At 48.7% G+C, this 15,331-nt stretch overlaps 2 protein-coding genes and 1 pseudogene across 2 annotated transcripts; 1 reads left to right on the top strand and 2 right to left on the bottom strand.

The window, feature by feature from the left end:
* The first annotated feature begins 2,071 nt into the window (after positions 1–2,071).
* LOC125519334 lies at positions 2,072–6,800 on the top strand. The gene is made up of 3 exons (XM_048684177.1): positions 2,072–6,144; positions 6,263–6,324; positions 6,409–6,800. Exons 1-3 carry the CDS (start codon positions 5,874–5,876, stop codon positions 6,592–6,594), a joined length of 519 nt encoding a protein of 172 aa, XP_048540134.1. The 5' UTR covers positions 2,072–5,873; the 3' UTR covers positions 6,595–6,800.
* Positions 6,801–7,507: 707 nt separating this feature from the next.
* LOC125519333 lies at positions 7,508–11,746 on the bottom strand (annotated as a pseudogene).
* A 2,492-nt stretch (positions 11,747–14,238) lies between these two features.
* LOC125518300 (protein no-on-transient A-like) lies at positions 14,239–14,979 on the bottom strand. The gene is made up of 3 exons (XM_048683186.1): positions 14,811–14,979; positions 14,517–14,726; positions 14,239–14,427 (listed from the first exon to the last, which is right to left on the bottom strand). The coding sequence occupies exons 1-3, from the start codon at positions 14,961–14,963 to the stop codon at positions 14,239–14,241; spliced, it is 552 nt and encodes a 183-aa protein (XP_048539143.1). The 5' UTR covers positions 14,964–14,979.
* Positions 14,980–15,331: the final 352 nt, after the last annotated feature.

The following is a 15,331-nucleotide window of genomic DNA, read 5'->3' on the forward strand; positions in this document are numbered from 1 at the left end:
CGAGCAATGAAAAGCCGCAGCGAGGTGGCTCGGCGCCGGGGCGGGTGAAAGCAAAGAACCGGCATCGTCTCGAAGGCTACTGCATGCTCTACTCCGACTACTTCGCCGATGCTCCACTTTATGGAGAGAAAACATTTCGGCGCCGTTATCGGATGAGCCGAAAGCTCTTCCTCGGGATTGTGAATTTCATCCGGAAGTTCGACAACTACTTCAAGTGCAAGATGGATTGCACTGGCGCTCTTGGATTCACCTCCATCCAGAAGTGCACGACAACGATGAGGATGCTTGCATATGGAGCTCCCAGTGATTCACTCGACGACTATGGGCGCATGGCCGAGTCCACCAGCATAGAGTGTTTCTACAAGTTCTGTCGGGCAGTGGTGGCAGTGTTTGAGCCACAATACTTGAGAACACCCAATGCGGAAGACACTGCTCGGATCCTAGCCCAGAATGCAGCAAGAGGATTTCCTGGGATGCTTGGAAGCATCGACTGCATGCATTGGAAATGAAAGAATTGCCCATTTGGTTGGCAGGGGATGTACAAAGGCGCCAAAGGCGGTTGCAGTGTGGTGCTTGAGGCGGTAGCCACACAGGACCTCTGGATTTGGCACTTCTTCTTTGGTATGCCAGGAACTCACAATGACATCAACGTGCTGCAGTGCTCTCCTGTTTTTGCCAAGCTCGTTGAGGGCCATTCTCCTCAGGTGAACTTCGAGATCAATGGGCACCAATACAACAAGGGGTACTACCTAGCAGATGGCATCTATCCGAGATGGTCGATATTTGTGAAGACGATCTCAAACCCTGCGGCAGGAGGCAAGAACGCCTGGTTTGCGAAAGTTCAAGAGGCTTACAGGAAGAATGTCGAGCGGGCATTTGGTGTGCTCCAATCTCGATTCGCTGTTGGTCGGTACCCCGCTCAGACCTGGTCCAAAGATCAAATGTGAGAGATTATGATTTGCTGTGTCATCTTGCACAACATGATCATCGAGAGCGAGCAAGAAGACCCAGTGTTTGACACTGAACCATACTACAGGCAGGGTCCTCTAACCGAAGTTGATCACCATCTACCGGCAACTTGGACTGCCTATCTCAGTATGCGTCAGAAGATCCGAGACCCACAGGTGCATCATCAACTGCAGAAAGATCTGATTGAGCACCTATGGAGGCTCAAGGGGACGCCGTGTGATGAAATACGAGTTTTTATTTGTTGAACTATATAATTTGTATTGAACTATTTGTTGTTGTACTATTTTGTTGAAGTATTTGATTTTTCTGTGATGAAATATGTGATAAGAAATAATTGTGTTGATAATTGAACGCCAAGACATGGCGAAACCATGCCGAATATGGGCCTATTCTCGCCCATATGGGCCCTTTATTCGCCGAAATTGGGTTGCAAAGTGGGCCAATTTCTGCGCCTGGGGCGAGCTGGGGGCGACGGCTGGGCGCAAAACCGCCCCCAGCGCCGATTGTATCGCCGGCTCGCCCTCAGGGGACGATTTTTATGCGTCCTGGGGGCTAACGGCTGGAGATGCCCTGAGGCCGGGCAACCCCTTCACTGTTTTGTTCAGTCAGTTGTCCGTCTTTCTTTTTTCTTTTATTTTTTTTTTTGAAAAAACTTCGAGTCTATTTATCTTTAATCATGATAGTACAATGAACATTAAAAATAATAAAAAATACATCAAGACCATAGATCACCTAACGACAACTACAAGCACCAGAGTTAGCCGAAGGGGCGCCTCTATCATCACCTGTCTTTCCTTTTTTTAGAATTAAGTTGGAAACGGACGCCTACGTCTACATGTGTTTTTTCCGCGGAAGTATGTACTTCCTCTGCACCATGACGTATGTCGTTTTAGCAGTTCACTACGGAGAGAGTATGTACCAATGTATGCATAAAGCTACCACAAATTTGGTTCGCTATTAAAAAAAGGTAACTATTTGTGTGCGGTGCACCGGTTGAATTTTCGGCTGGTCTCGTGCCACGCTGGCGTTGTGCGTCCACCAAACCGTGCCCCCGCGTGTATATCTTATCTTCTCTACCTTTTTCATCCCCTACCTCCCGGTCGCCGTTCTTCATCTCCCCAGTCGCTCTGCGCTGCCGCTTTCGTCCTCTCTGCAACCCCTCCTTCCCCTCCCGCAAGCCCCCGCTACCACCGCCGGCGTTTCGCTGCCGTGGCACCGCTGTGCCTGTAACTGCTCACCAGAGTACGAGACCTCCCTATCTTCGTTCTTCTCCTCCCCACTCCCCCCGCACTGCTGCTCTCATTCTCTCCTCAACCTTTCCTTCCCCTCCCGCAAGCCCCCGCTGCCACCGCCGGCGTTCGCTGCCGTGGCACCGCTGCAACTGCTCGCCGGAGTATGAGCAGTTTGACGTGCTGTACAAGGTGGGCTGCAACCAGATTTGGTGGAGCTGCAAGCAGCAAAGGCAAGTGGTGGAAACGGCGACGGACTCCGCTGCTAGCGGTCGACGCCTAGCTGGACCGGCGAAGTCCATGCTACATACAGCAAGACGGTGAGCACGACCTCGTGCACGATAGGGCATGGGATTTTGCTGCAACTGTGCAGCGGAAGAGCTGGCATGGGCGAACCATTTTGCTACCACCCACCCCCCAAAATCTACTACCATGGTGATTTTTGCTGGAATCGGTGAACCATTTTGCTACATCCGGTTTTGGTTTTTGTTATTACCAGTGTTTTTTGGATTTTTGCTACATCCATCTCCATGACATTGTCTATTTTTCCAATCGATTTTTGCTACAACCATGCTTTAATTTTATTAGAACCAGACCATGTTTTTGCTACCACCCACCCACCAAAAAATCTACGACCACGGTGATTTTTGTTGCATTTGTGTTTTTTTGCTGGAACCATAAACTGATTTTGCTGGATCCATGTAATTTTTTTGTGACAAGCATATTAATGTTTTTGCTGAAACCATCTCATTTTTCGCTGGAAACACACAATTTTTTTGCTGGAATCATAATCTAATTTTGCTGGATCCACAATCTGATTTCTGCTGGAAAAGCTTCAACCGTCTGTGAAAAGCTTCAACCTTGGAAAAAGCTTCAATGGCCATGGAAAGGAGAGGTTCATTGTGTTTTTTTGCTGGAACCATGATCTGATTTTGCTGGATTCATGTAATTTTTTTGTGACAAGTATATCAATGTTTTTGCTGAAACCATCTCATTTTTTGCTAGAAACACACAATTTTTTTTGCTGGAACCATAATCTAATTTTGCTGGATCCATAATCTGATTTTGCTGGAAAAGTTTCAACCGTTTGTGAAAAGCTTCAATCTTGGAAAAAGCTTCAATGGCCATGGAAAGGAGAGCTTCAATCCGGCATGGCAGTCGACGGCATGGGCGGTGCTGCATCGCCACCAAGCTACATCCATCACCACGCGGAGCTGCAACCAGAGGGTGTAGCTATTGCATGAGTGGAGCCAGGAACAAGGGCGGTGACCGGCGACGAGGACGCCGCGGTGGTGCTTCAAGTTCGGCGGTGGCGCTGCAATTTTTATCGCAGGGGGGTGGGAGGGGGCGAGGACGACTGCGAGGAGGATGAAGCTGGGGTCAGATCTAGCGATTTTAATCGCGCGTATCAGGCGGACAGGGCTCGACCGGCCCAACCGTTTCGCCCGTGCGCCGGCGCCTAGCGTCACCTTTAAAAAGAACCCAAACAACTGATCCATTAAGTTTTAAGCGGAATTATGACAGCTCGGATTCACTCGTTAGGTTGACTCTGTTAGCTTTGACCATTAATCGGTTATGACAGGTGGGCCTCACATATTTTTAAAATGCAATCAGGCCCATACAAAAAAGCAATCAAGTCCCCGGATTTTTATTAAAGCAATCAGGTCCCCATGAAAAAAGTATAAAAAGCAACGAGTCCCCGCAGATGAGCTTGTCGCCGGAGTCGACCAAGGGACCCATGGGCATGGCTAGGAAGAGAAGATATGGAGAGAAGATAAAGAATAAGGAGGAGGAGGAGGAGAAAGAAGAAGAAAGAGCTGACATGTAGGTCCCGCATGTCAGTTGACGGTTAAATAAATAGTCAACAGATGGTGTAGTTAGGAGCAGGCCCGACCTGTCATAATCCGGATCAATTTTAAACAACGTGGTCATTTGGGTTCTTCAAAACAGCAAACCAAAATTGTGGTAGCTTTTTAAAAAAAATTAAGAAAACAAATAGTTTTTTTAACCCTAGCCCATAAGAGCATCTACAGCCGGACTTGACAAATCCGACTCTTCAAACGCCCGTGGACGCATCCGCGGACAGTGACCGATCATGCCTCAAAAGATGCATTATGCATTCCACATCCGGATACCTCAAATCCATATTATTACATGCAAATCAGCAATCTTTGAGCAAAGCTTCGTCCGGTTCCGCTCTGCTCGTCCGCCTCCGCCGTGGCCATGTCTGGCGGCCGGCTGCGTCCATCGGAGTGTTGGTCCGGTCGCCGGCAGGGTACAATAGGGCATGGGACACGGGCTGGCTCATGGGACTCAAGGCACTGTCGTCTCCCATCCCCTACTCTTCCTCGTCGGAGCTCAGAACCCGAACGGTGCCGATGGACGTCAGATCGAGGATAGGCCCGTCTTGGGAGGAGCCAGCTACATTCATCATGACGTGGTTGCGGCCTCCGGACCGGTGCACCGTACGAGGTGCCGGAGAATGCGACTCCGCCTCGCCAACGTCCACCGCCGTGAGCGTTGCCGCCATGTCCCGTGCCCGCAGCCGCGCCATGTTTGCATCGGACAACGCCACGGTGCGTCCATGGTCTTGGCGCGCCAACGGAAGGGTTGCGGGTCCGCCACCGCGTTCGGACGCCAGACGGACCGCACCGTGTCCGCGAGGCAGCGACGACTGCCCTAGCGCCGGATCCATGCGTCATTTGGGCGGACGCAATGGATTCCCGGCAAAAGGAGTCCGCCCGCTGTCGTGCACAGGCCTCTCATATCCGTCCCATATTTGGGCTGGATATAAGGGGTGCCGGTCAGTCCGGACGTTTGAGACGCCCGTCCGGGTCAAAAGTTTGCGACCGAACACCGAGCGGCCCACTTGGACGTATAAGACCTTTTCCAATGCAAAGGTGCTTAGAGAATGTGCTAAGTGCATTAAATAGCTTAGCAATTCAACTCCCCAATGCATAGACGCTTGACTTGTTGTTGCTAAACTCACTTTATTTAATGATTTAGCACCTAAAATCTTTTATGCATTCGTCATATTTTTTTATTCAAGTGGTTTGCCTAGGTTCACGTGTTTGGCATTGGTTCTTCCTGAGGTCACCAAAATGTTCTCTCTCCTCCTTAATTACTGTGTCATGTCATTTTTTGCTTAGGTGGCATGCTTAGCACCTAAGATGGGTTTGAGACACCCGGCATTAGATGCTTTAATGTGGTATTTTTATTTTATTTTTGCTATTTACTCGCTTTATCCCCGCTTTCCCCCTCTTAGTCGCTTTATCCCCGCTTTCCCCCTCTTAGTCGCTTTATCCCCACTAGTAGTTTCCCGGCAGGGAACGACGGCAGCTAAAGTACCGAGCCGCTCCCGGAGTTTGCCGGACCGACGCGGCCGGGTTGGCGGAAAACTGGGGGCGCCAAAACGGAGGGCACACCGCACTCCACTCGTGCACATGCTCCTCCTAGTGTGCACGCTCCCTGCTCTGCCAACCCCGATGGATCGATGCCCCCTCTTATCCAGTTGCAGTGGAGCTGAGTGCACGTGAGATGGTTTTACATTATACGACCAACGACAACGAGGCACGGGCGGCGCCACCTGTGCTCTGCCGCAGCGCCGACCCACCCTGCCCGCCCGCCCGCCCGCCGGTATAGCCAGCTCGCCTGCCTGAACCACCGCCCAAAACCATGGTCTCGCTTCCCTTTCCACCGTATCGTCTTTCTTGCGCGCACGCCGGTTGCCGGTTTCCTGCAGCCTATATAAATCCGGCGGGAGCACATCTCCGACCCATCTCACTCACTCGCACTGACACAGCCACACTGCTGCTGATACTTCACTGCTACTGCCAGTTCCCTTCCCTCGGATCTCGTGCCACCAGTCTCTCGCCGGCGAAGATGTCTACGGTGACCCGCGCCCACCTCGACCAGAGGCTCGCCGCCGCCAAACGCTGCTCCAGAGGTAACCAAGAATAGATATGGTGTCCCGCCGGTCCTCCAGGACGGTTCAGGCACATTGCAGCTTTGTGTACTGTCTGTGCGGAAACTTGGTAGTGAGTAACATGCCTTCGTAACTGCAGAGGCAGCCATGGCGGGAGCCAAGGCCGCGGCCGTCGCCACCGTCGCCGCCGCAGTCCCCACCGTGAGTACACGTTTCTTGCAAGCATCCCCAAGATCCAACAATCATGCATCTCACCGTCTTCTTCTTCCGTGCCTTTCTCTGCAGCTGGCTAGCGTGAGGATGCTGCCATGGGCCAAGGCGAACCTGAACCCCACCGGGCAGGCCCTCATCATCTCCACCGTCGCCGGGATGGCCTACTTCATCGTCGCCGACAAGACCATCCTCTCCATGGCCAGGAAGCACTCCTTCCAGGACGCGCCGGAGCACCTCAAGAACACCTCCTTCCACTAGTTAGCCTATAATTGATCCATTAGTAATGCGCAGCGACGGCCTGAAAGATAGTATAATGTCCAGCACTTATCTGATATCAGGCCAAGTTCGCAGACAGTGAGTGGTGTAGCACTGCGCTTCTCTGCCGCTCTGCGTGCAAGCACTTGTCTGATGATGTATCCAGCCAGTAATCTTGAATTAATAATAACCTGCATCTGTACAACTCAGTTCACCTGTCATCACCCATCTTACATTTTCTTGTTTGTGATTATCGTTTGAATTGTGGCACTGGCAGAGCATACCCAACATCGCGCATGCAGCCTCCAACGGCGGGATCCCCGGAGCGGGCTGCCAGAGGTTAGTAATGAACAAGATGACATCGGATGAACCAAAAACTCCATCAATCAAATTCAGTATGAAATTCTATATGTTAGTAATGAACAGAAACCGTAAGCAGGAGTAAGTGGAGCAAATGTCACCTGCGATTTATCCTTGTATCAAACTCTGAATTTTTAATTTCCAACTCTGGTGGTCGCACAAGCCAAAATATGTAGCTCTCCTTATGCGTTACCATCATGAGGAGAATAAGAGAAACCACCAATACCTGTCACTGTCAGAGTTAGAGTAAAGTTACTTTTTGTTCGCCTGACCTGAGAATAAAATATCTAAGTCACAGCAGGACCTACTTTCAGTAATCTAACAGAGATAAGAGTTCAGAGACAACAGAACTGAGGCTGCATTTCTTAGGATTTTATTCTTTCTTCCCATTCAGACAACACAAGAATCTTACCTTTGTCACATCAATACGATTAACTAATGGCCTGCATATACAGCAGGTTCACTCAAGCATTAACTGTAAAAGATCTGATACTTCTCAGTAAACTGATTTGACCAGTGTGGATACATTTTACGCTCCAGATTATTGCAAAAATCATTACAATCAACTGCCAAAAGGCATGAATAAGAAACAGCAAGCAACACAAGAAGGCCAAATATTCCGTAACCAACATAACCAAAACTAGGACATAAATGTTGTAATAAGCAATTCCAGCTTCTACATAATACTTTGTACTACAAATACAGGACAAATACTGAAAATACACTTGAAGCTCCAGGCCTCTAACACGTACACACACACTCTTGGCAATACTACTCGCATGGTGTAATAATAACTGAAACCATCACCTGGGTGTCTCTATACCTATTCCAGACATGTGGGGCCCAGTTGAAAACGTGTTCGATGATGGAGGATCGCGAAGAGCCGAAGCTGCAGGTGAGGAGCACACAACCAGACGTTCTGTTTTGCCATGCTCGAGCACCAGTTTCTCCCTCCAGGTGCTTCGCATAGCCTTCAGCTTGTCAGCCACCTCGGTCTATGGATGGTCTCTCTTCCCCCCTGGTGCTCAAGCATATCCTTGCCAGCTCAGCGACTTCTCCCAGAAGCATCTCCATGCCGTCACCCACCATGCTTGTGTCCAGTATGCCATCAAGGCTACCATCCTTCATCGCGAGCAGGAAGGACGATGCAAGGCTCTTGCCTTCCTTGGGTCCATCGTGGTAGATGGCCGTCTTGCCCGTGATCAGCTCCAGCAACACAACACCAAAGCTGTAAACGTCGCTCTTCTCTGTTAGCTGCCGCTCCTGTAGGTACTCAGGGTCGAGGTAACCCATGGTGCCCTGCACCACTGTCATAAACTGAACCTCGTCCTTGGGGAGCATCCTTGACGCCCCAAAGTCGGTCACTTTCGCCATGTAGTTCTCGTCCAAGAGAATGTTCATAGACTTAACATCCCCATGTACTATAGGCCGGTTCATGGACAGATGCAGATACGCCAGTGCTTCTGCTGATTCTTGAGCGACCCTGAGACGGGTGTCCAGAGAAGGAGGTGGACTTGTGTAGTTACGATGGATGAACGCAAAGAGAGTGCCATTAGGGATGAATTCATATACCAGCATTGGAACTTCCACCTCTAGACAGCACCCTAGAAGCTTGACCACATTCCGGTGGTTGGTCTGTGAAAGTATAATAATCTCCTGCACGAATTCGTCAGTTTCGGCCACGTTCATGATCTTGGAGCGTTTCACAGCTACTACCCTGCTGTCCTTGAGAATGCCCTTGTAGACAGTGCCATGACCACCCCTGCCCAGTTCTCTGCTCTTGTCAAAATCATTTGTAGCCTTCTTCAGATCTTCTTGCGTAAATATTCTCAATGTATCAACTTGTTTTGACATAATTTGGTGATATAATATCTGACCACCATTCTGATCAAAGAATCCTTCCTTCTCTTTCTCCAGCCTCCTTTTCTGATACTCGGCCCGTAGAGCGAAGATGCAAACCATGAGGAAGACAACACTGATGGATATGCCTGGAAATCATGACAGTTAATTACCATCAGTTCAGCTAGCAACGCTGCTCACATTTGTCTAAAACTTAGTGCCGTATATAGTGCAGTCATGCCATTGTTTTTCTATATGACCATGTCCAAACTGAACTTGGACTTATATAACTGGCCTAAAAAGTGTAATTAAGTAGTGTGTGCACAAGCGGTGTGCAAAATATTTTGACTGTTAACAATCCCATTACCTAACACAATTTTCAGAGCTCTCTTTGGGTCAGATCGAACGCAGGGTATGCTCTTTGGATCGTCACTCCTGAATCCTGATGAGCAAAAACAGGTGTAGCTTCCCACAGTGTTTCTGCATTTACCTTTGCATGGATTCAAGGATTGGTTGCACTCATTAATGTCTGCCATTTCAAGGAAGTGAAGAGAATGTCAACATGGATCAACAGAATATTGCATTCCATAAACAATAAGCTGACAGAAAGGAGATAGTATAGGTTGATTCTGCTAGATGCATATACATACCTTGGCACCCTCCTTGTAGGTATGGATTGCCCTCATAACCTTGAGAACAGCTGCAGCGGTAACCGGGGCCATTGGGCACATCAACACATTCGCTGTTCATGGCTTGGCAGGCAGACTGTGATCCCATCTTGGTAGCTTCCAAACAACTTTCATTACCAACAACCCAATCGAGTACCAAAGGAACCCCATCTGTATGCTTACTTGCGAAATTTGTAGAGTTACCATAGGAATGATCAAACTTGAACCAGTCCTTCTCAGCAACGAATGAGTAGCTGCAAGGACTGAAAGACTGGATGGTAGAGTTGTATATAGGTGGTAGTGGCTGGGATCCGGCGAGGAAGGCGCTGATGTTTCCTGAAACAGGGGCCTGGCAACAACCCACGCCAGAGCACTCTGTTCCATTATAGATGCTGCTTGTGTCAAAGCAAGATGAAATGCATGAGTCAGCGGTATAGTACTCAAGCTGGTTCTTGCCCTTGGCTTGTCCCACAAGCACTGCAAGTACACCACAGCCGATTGATGCCAACTTGTTCTTGGTGTTGGAAACCGTATGAAAAGGATCAAGATATAAGACGTCCAAATCACTAGTGCTATTGCTGCCATTGCTGTAGTTACATTGTGATGATATTTGTGGGTTCTGAACACGAACCTCACCCAAGGTAAGAGTGATGTCCAGTACCCTAAGTCCATTTGAGCCCAGATATGCTCCACTCTCATTGCATGTGACATTAAAGGGTTCTCGGAAGCAGCCTTCTCTAGTGCCGAATGGGTACGGAATGCTGACGTTGCCACATTTGTCTAGGCAGCCAGGCAGTGACATGCTGATGCTCTTAGAGGTCCCAGACCCATAAGCTATAGTACTATGTCGTAGGGCTAGGGTGGCGGTGGCGGCAACAAGTAGTACGAGCTTCTGACCTGTTGGCAACAACCAAGACATGTATTATGTACATATCAATCTGTATATGGGGTGGATGCATGTTATAATAACTGATATGGGTCATTTGTCTCCCCCCTCCCTAAAATAAATAAATAAATGGCTGATACAGTATACTAGTAGATAACAAATATTGCTTTCTTTCAAAATATGTCAACACCATTCCTTCAATCCAAACGTTGTTTAGGGGAAATCCATAAAACTCCAATCATGTGGAATCGATCGGTAGTTCGTTAAGAGTTTGATCCAACTCCTAAAAGCATTTCAACCCAACAATCTAAGAATCGGATGCAGAAAATAAATGTATTTCCCATCTTTGAGAGTAAACATGAATTCTGAATGTGTCTCTTGGTTATTCTCTGATTTCACGTCTTTCTTCACCAGACAGGAATTGAAGATCAAATTTGATCTAGCTATGAAGAAACAAAACCAGGCTCCATATTTCTTTCTGTTACCATTCTAGAGATTGTTACGAAAGTACAACCTCTAATCCGGAACAAGATTTACTAGCTTGTTTCCTTTGGGGTTCTTATATGCAGCTCAAGTACACATCACGGCACACAGTTTTTAGTGATTCATACTCGGTGCTTTTGTTCTGCTGTTCGAGCACCACCTTTCATGTTTTTGTTCTGTTTTACAGCTTGAAGCACAGAATTCTGGCAGATAACCTCCTGCTTAACTGAATAACACTCCAATCCCTATTTGCCACCGAACACCGCATTATTTCTCCCATGCCAGTACTCAGTGAAATTGATCGCAACCATCAAGTGCGCGAAAGAAAGAATCGCTGTGCCACTGATTTCATAGGCAAAGTAGTGAACTGATAATTAACTCTGCGCTGCAGATTGATTTTAATTTTTGTTTTCTTGCCATCTGCTCCAGGAAAGAGCATCAGCCAATTTCGACCAGAAGGAGATATGTGGTTCAGAGAGTAGGGCACAAAGATTCAGAAAATCTTGCTTCTACTCCTAATTTCACCGCGGGCACCACATAGACGAGACAGGCAACAGATTGTGTCGTACGGCTAGGGTTCCCCATACCTTACAGGGCCAGATAGCCCCCAGCATAGCAGAGCGAATACGCCCACGGAGGAGGACGGCGGGCGCGGGCAGCGTTGGGCGCTCGAATCCCACGTGGCGGCGGTGCCGGCTTGAGGAACCAGGACCGCCGACCGCGAGAACTCGCCGCCGGCGGGCGAGGACCGAAAGGTGCCGCGCCGATGGTGGCGCGGAATGGGGGACGGGCCTGTCCATCTGCGTCAGGCATCTCGGCGGCCATGGCGTGCCCGGAGGCGGGGATTTGCTCCGGCAGGAGGCAGGTCGGGGACTGAGAGATGAGTACGGGCTGGGTCTTTTTTTTTAGTTGTGTTGCGGGGTGTATAAAGGGATCGTTTTCTCACGCATTTCGCGATATAATTATTTTTGCAAGGATTTCAAGCTATTTTATTTTTCAAGATGAGAAATAAGTACATATGAGAGCTAAGATTACAGTTTTGCTAAAGCACATCTAGATGTGTGCCATAATTAAGTATTGCACATCTAAATCCTATGTCATTGATCATACATTGAGATTCATGTGGATATTTTTTTTTTCGTTTTCTCTTTATGCTTGATTCACTGGCTTAGACATGCAATAACTAGAGCACATCTAGATGTGCCTTAGACATACCCGAAAAATTATTTCAACGGAGTTGCTAATTCTGGTCTAACTCCTACGCCTATTGATTTTACATGAAATTTTGCACGCGTGTGTGTGTTTTCCTTTCTTGGTTTGATTGATATACTTTTTTAGACGAGACATAGTTAATTCTTGTTTGGACGAGAGCTAGCTGCAATGGATTATCGCTTAATATTATCTCTAAAAGTTAACATTTGTATGCTCTTACAACTATGGAATGATTAAATTAAAGCTATATTCTGTAATTGCATAGTATTCCCTTCGTTCGGAAATACTTGGCATTGATTTAGTATAGATTGTGCAAGATTACCTCTGAATTTTAAACTCCTGTTCCAAAAATAGTAAATCTACTTTGCCGATGCTACTCCCTCTGTCCTATTCTATAAATGGATGTACTTAAGGAAAGCTACTCTCTCTCTCTCTCTCTCTCAACTCAGAAAGCATCATACATAGCTTTAATTTTTTTCTCTTTTGTGGGTGATACATAGATTTGATTTTTTTCTCTTTTGTGGGTAATACATAGCTCTAATTAGATTAGATATTATGATTGTAGAGTTAATTGCACGAAACCATCATGTCGAGGGTGTGTTTTGTACAAAACACGGATCTACAAATTTGCGATAAAAACACCGAGTCTACGAGTATGACCTTGTGATCAAGCTTACATCTTCAAGTAACATAGGGAAAAGCTGACCAGTGGACACTAGAAACCTGGCAGAGAACTGATACGGAGCAGGTAAAAACGATGCGACGCAAGTGCGGTCTTTGTATGCACGGCCGGCTGTTTGGGGGCAAGCTAAGCTAAGCTAAGCTAAGCCGGTAATTAAGAAATTAATCCGTACCTGCATGCAGTGAGCGATCCATGTAGGCGGGCGGCGGAGCGCGTGATGGATGAGCTTGGCCGGGATGGATGATCCGTGTAGCGTAGTGTACGTACCAGTAATTAGCTGTGTATATATAGATATATACGTACAGCCAGGGCCAGGGGTAAAAATGTAGAGTCAAGTCTCCTCCGATGTATTTTTCCATTGGTTCGAAATGGTGTACTAATCAGAATGCAGGTGTGCGGCCAGGAGGGGGCCGGTGACTCAAAGTCTTGTCCGATTTATCTCTCAAAGATGGATCAGTCTATCGCGCTCTCAGACGGAAAGTTCGCGACATGTTAACTAATCACAGGATGCGTGCAACGACGACATTTACTGCTGCCGTGTACGTATAAAATTCAGCTGCGCAATTTACTCCTCCTCCTCCTCCTCGCAAGAGAAGAGAAGGAGACAGGTGGCACTACCAGAATCGCCTCCTATGCCGACGGCCCTGAGTCCCGTCGGGACAGACCTATGCCGACGGCATAGGGCCGTCGGCAACATATACATCGGCATAGCCAGGAAGGCCGTCGGCATAGAAAAGCCGTCGGCATAGATGCTTTCCCGACGGGAGCCGTACATCTATGCCGACGGCCCTTGCCGTCGGCAACAATCACGCCTAACGGCGGCCGCCGTCAAGTTTGCCCAACGACTGGTCGCCACGTGGCACCCCTATGCCAATGGCCTAGCCGTCGGCTTAGTCAAAAACTATGCCGACGACTAGACCGTCGGCATAGGTGTGCCACGTGGCGACCAGTCGCTGCTCGTGGACCAGGGATATGCCGACGGCTGGGCCGTCGGCATAGTTTGAAACTAAGCCGACGGCCAAGCCGTCGGCATAGTTTGAAACTAAGCCGACGGCCAAGCCGTCGGCATATTCCTTCATACAGAGCTCCCAGTAGCTGACAGGTAGGCGCCTATGCCGACGGCCTAGCCGTCGGCACAATTTTTAAACTAAGCCGACGGCTACGCCGTCGGCATAGGTGCCACGTGTCAGCTACTGGGAGCTCACGCCAGCCCTATGCCGACGGCCTAGCCGTCGGCATAGTTTGCTTTTGCTTTTTTTTCTGTTTGTTTTCAATTCAATTCAATTCAAATAACAGCACATATCAGCAGATATATATGATGAAATAGACATATAAAACACAACGAGATATCATCCGGCACCATCACAACAATATATGCATAAGCATCATCAACACAAGTCTCTAAATGATCATCATCACAACCAACATAAGCATAAGCATATAGAGAAGCACACAAGTCATCTAAATGATCATCACCACACACAAGTCATCTCAAGCATCATCACCACACACAAGGATCATCGAGCACCGCGGAGGTTGTCACCGCCAAGACCGCCGAAGCCCAGGTCGTCACTGCTAGCGGCAGCGCTACCGCCAAGACCGCCTCCGCCTCCACCTCCCCCTCCGCCTCCGTGGATCGGAGTGGTAGGGCTCCGTGTCTCCGGAGTGCTGCGAAGACCACCGCCAACGGTAGATCCACCTGTTCCCTGGATGTTGAAAAGACATATGCACGGCATATATGACTGTGTTGAAAGGCATGACATGCTTTGGGTGAATAGATTGGGGATGAACTAACCGGCGAGGGGCCAGTGTTCTGTGCCACAAACTCCTCAAAGCTCAGCAGCACTGGTTGTGCTGGAGGGCATTGTGCTGGAAGGAACTGAGGACACCTGCCGGCCGCCATTTCCTGAAAAGCCTGCTGCATCTGGTTATCCCTCTGCACTTGGTGTTCATAAAGCCTCTGATGCCACGCCATGGTCTCCTGGCGTGTGTACTCCAGGTAGGCCTACGGTATAACATGATGGAACTCATAAAACTACTAAATGCGGAAAATAAAATGAGCAATGAAGATAAGAGGGAAAATACTTACAGATTGTTGCTCCTGAAAGAGGGACTGTGCACTGGTCACTGGCTGGCTCGTGCGCTGGCTCAGGCTCGGGTCGATCCGAAGCTGTGTGTAGGAGATACTAGGAGTGATCACAGCATCGAGAACCGCCTCCCGACCGTGCTCCTTGGGCCCCATCCTCACCACCGCCCTGTCGTCCAGAGGCGCCGCAATGGGGTCAGGTGTGTCAGGATGTAACTTCAATACGCTTCAGAGTAGGCCTTCTTCCTCCCCGCGGTCTTCTTGTCGTAGTACTTGGGCTCGCCAGGCTTGGGGTCCTTCCGCGTATGGGCGATCTCCCACGCCTGCATGTGTGAGAGTGGCCGCTTCAGTTTCTCCTCCTGCACCACCAAACAGAGGTTAGTCATACATAAGAAAGTGATGGTAAATAGAAGAAGAAGAATGTTTAATGGGGTTAGTCATACATTAACTGCCTTGTGGAGATAGTGGTTTCGGTTTCCCTGAGCATGTACTCCCTCCGTCCCCCGGTTAACCTTATTTTTGGT

This window comes from Triticum urartu, chromosome 7 (assembly GCF_003073215.2).
Source record: "Triticum urartu cultivar G1812 chromosome 7, Tu2.1, whole genome shotgun sequence".
NCBI lineage: Eukaryota > Viridiplantae > Streptophyta > Magnoliopsida > Poales > Poaceae > Triticum > Triticum urartu.

Bases quoted from the DNA above. Each gene is read 5' to 3' on its own strand.
- LOC125519334 (XM_048684177.1), top strand. From the start codon at position 5,874: ATGGTCTCGCTTCCCTTTCCACCGTATCGTCTTTCTTGCGCGCACGCC. The intron at 6,145-6,262 runs GTAACCAAGAAT...TCGTAACTGCAG, and splicing joins CGCCAAACGCTGCTCCAGAG to AGGCAGCCATGGCGGGAGCC. The intron at 6,325-6,408 runs GTGAGTACACGT...CTTTCTCTGCAG, and splicing joins TCGCCGCCGCAGTCCCCACC to CTGGCTAGCGTGAGGATGCT.
- LOC125518300 (XM_048683186.1), bottom strand. From the start codon at position 14,963: ATGGGGCCCAAGGAGCACGGTCGGGAGGCGGTTCTCGATGCTGTGATC. The intron at 14,727-14,810 runs GTAAGTATTTTC...GTTATACCGTAG, and splicing joins TCTTTCAGGAGCAACAATCT to GCCTACCTGGAGTACACACG. The intron at 14,428-14,516 runs GTTAGTTCATCC...TTCAACATCCAG, and splicing joins AGAACACTGGCCCCTCGCCG to GGAACAGGTGGATCTACCGT.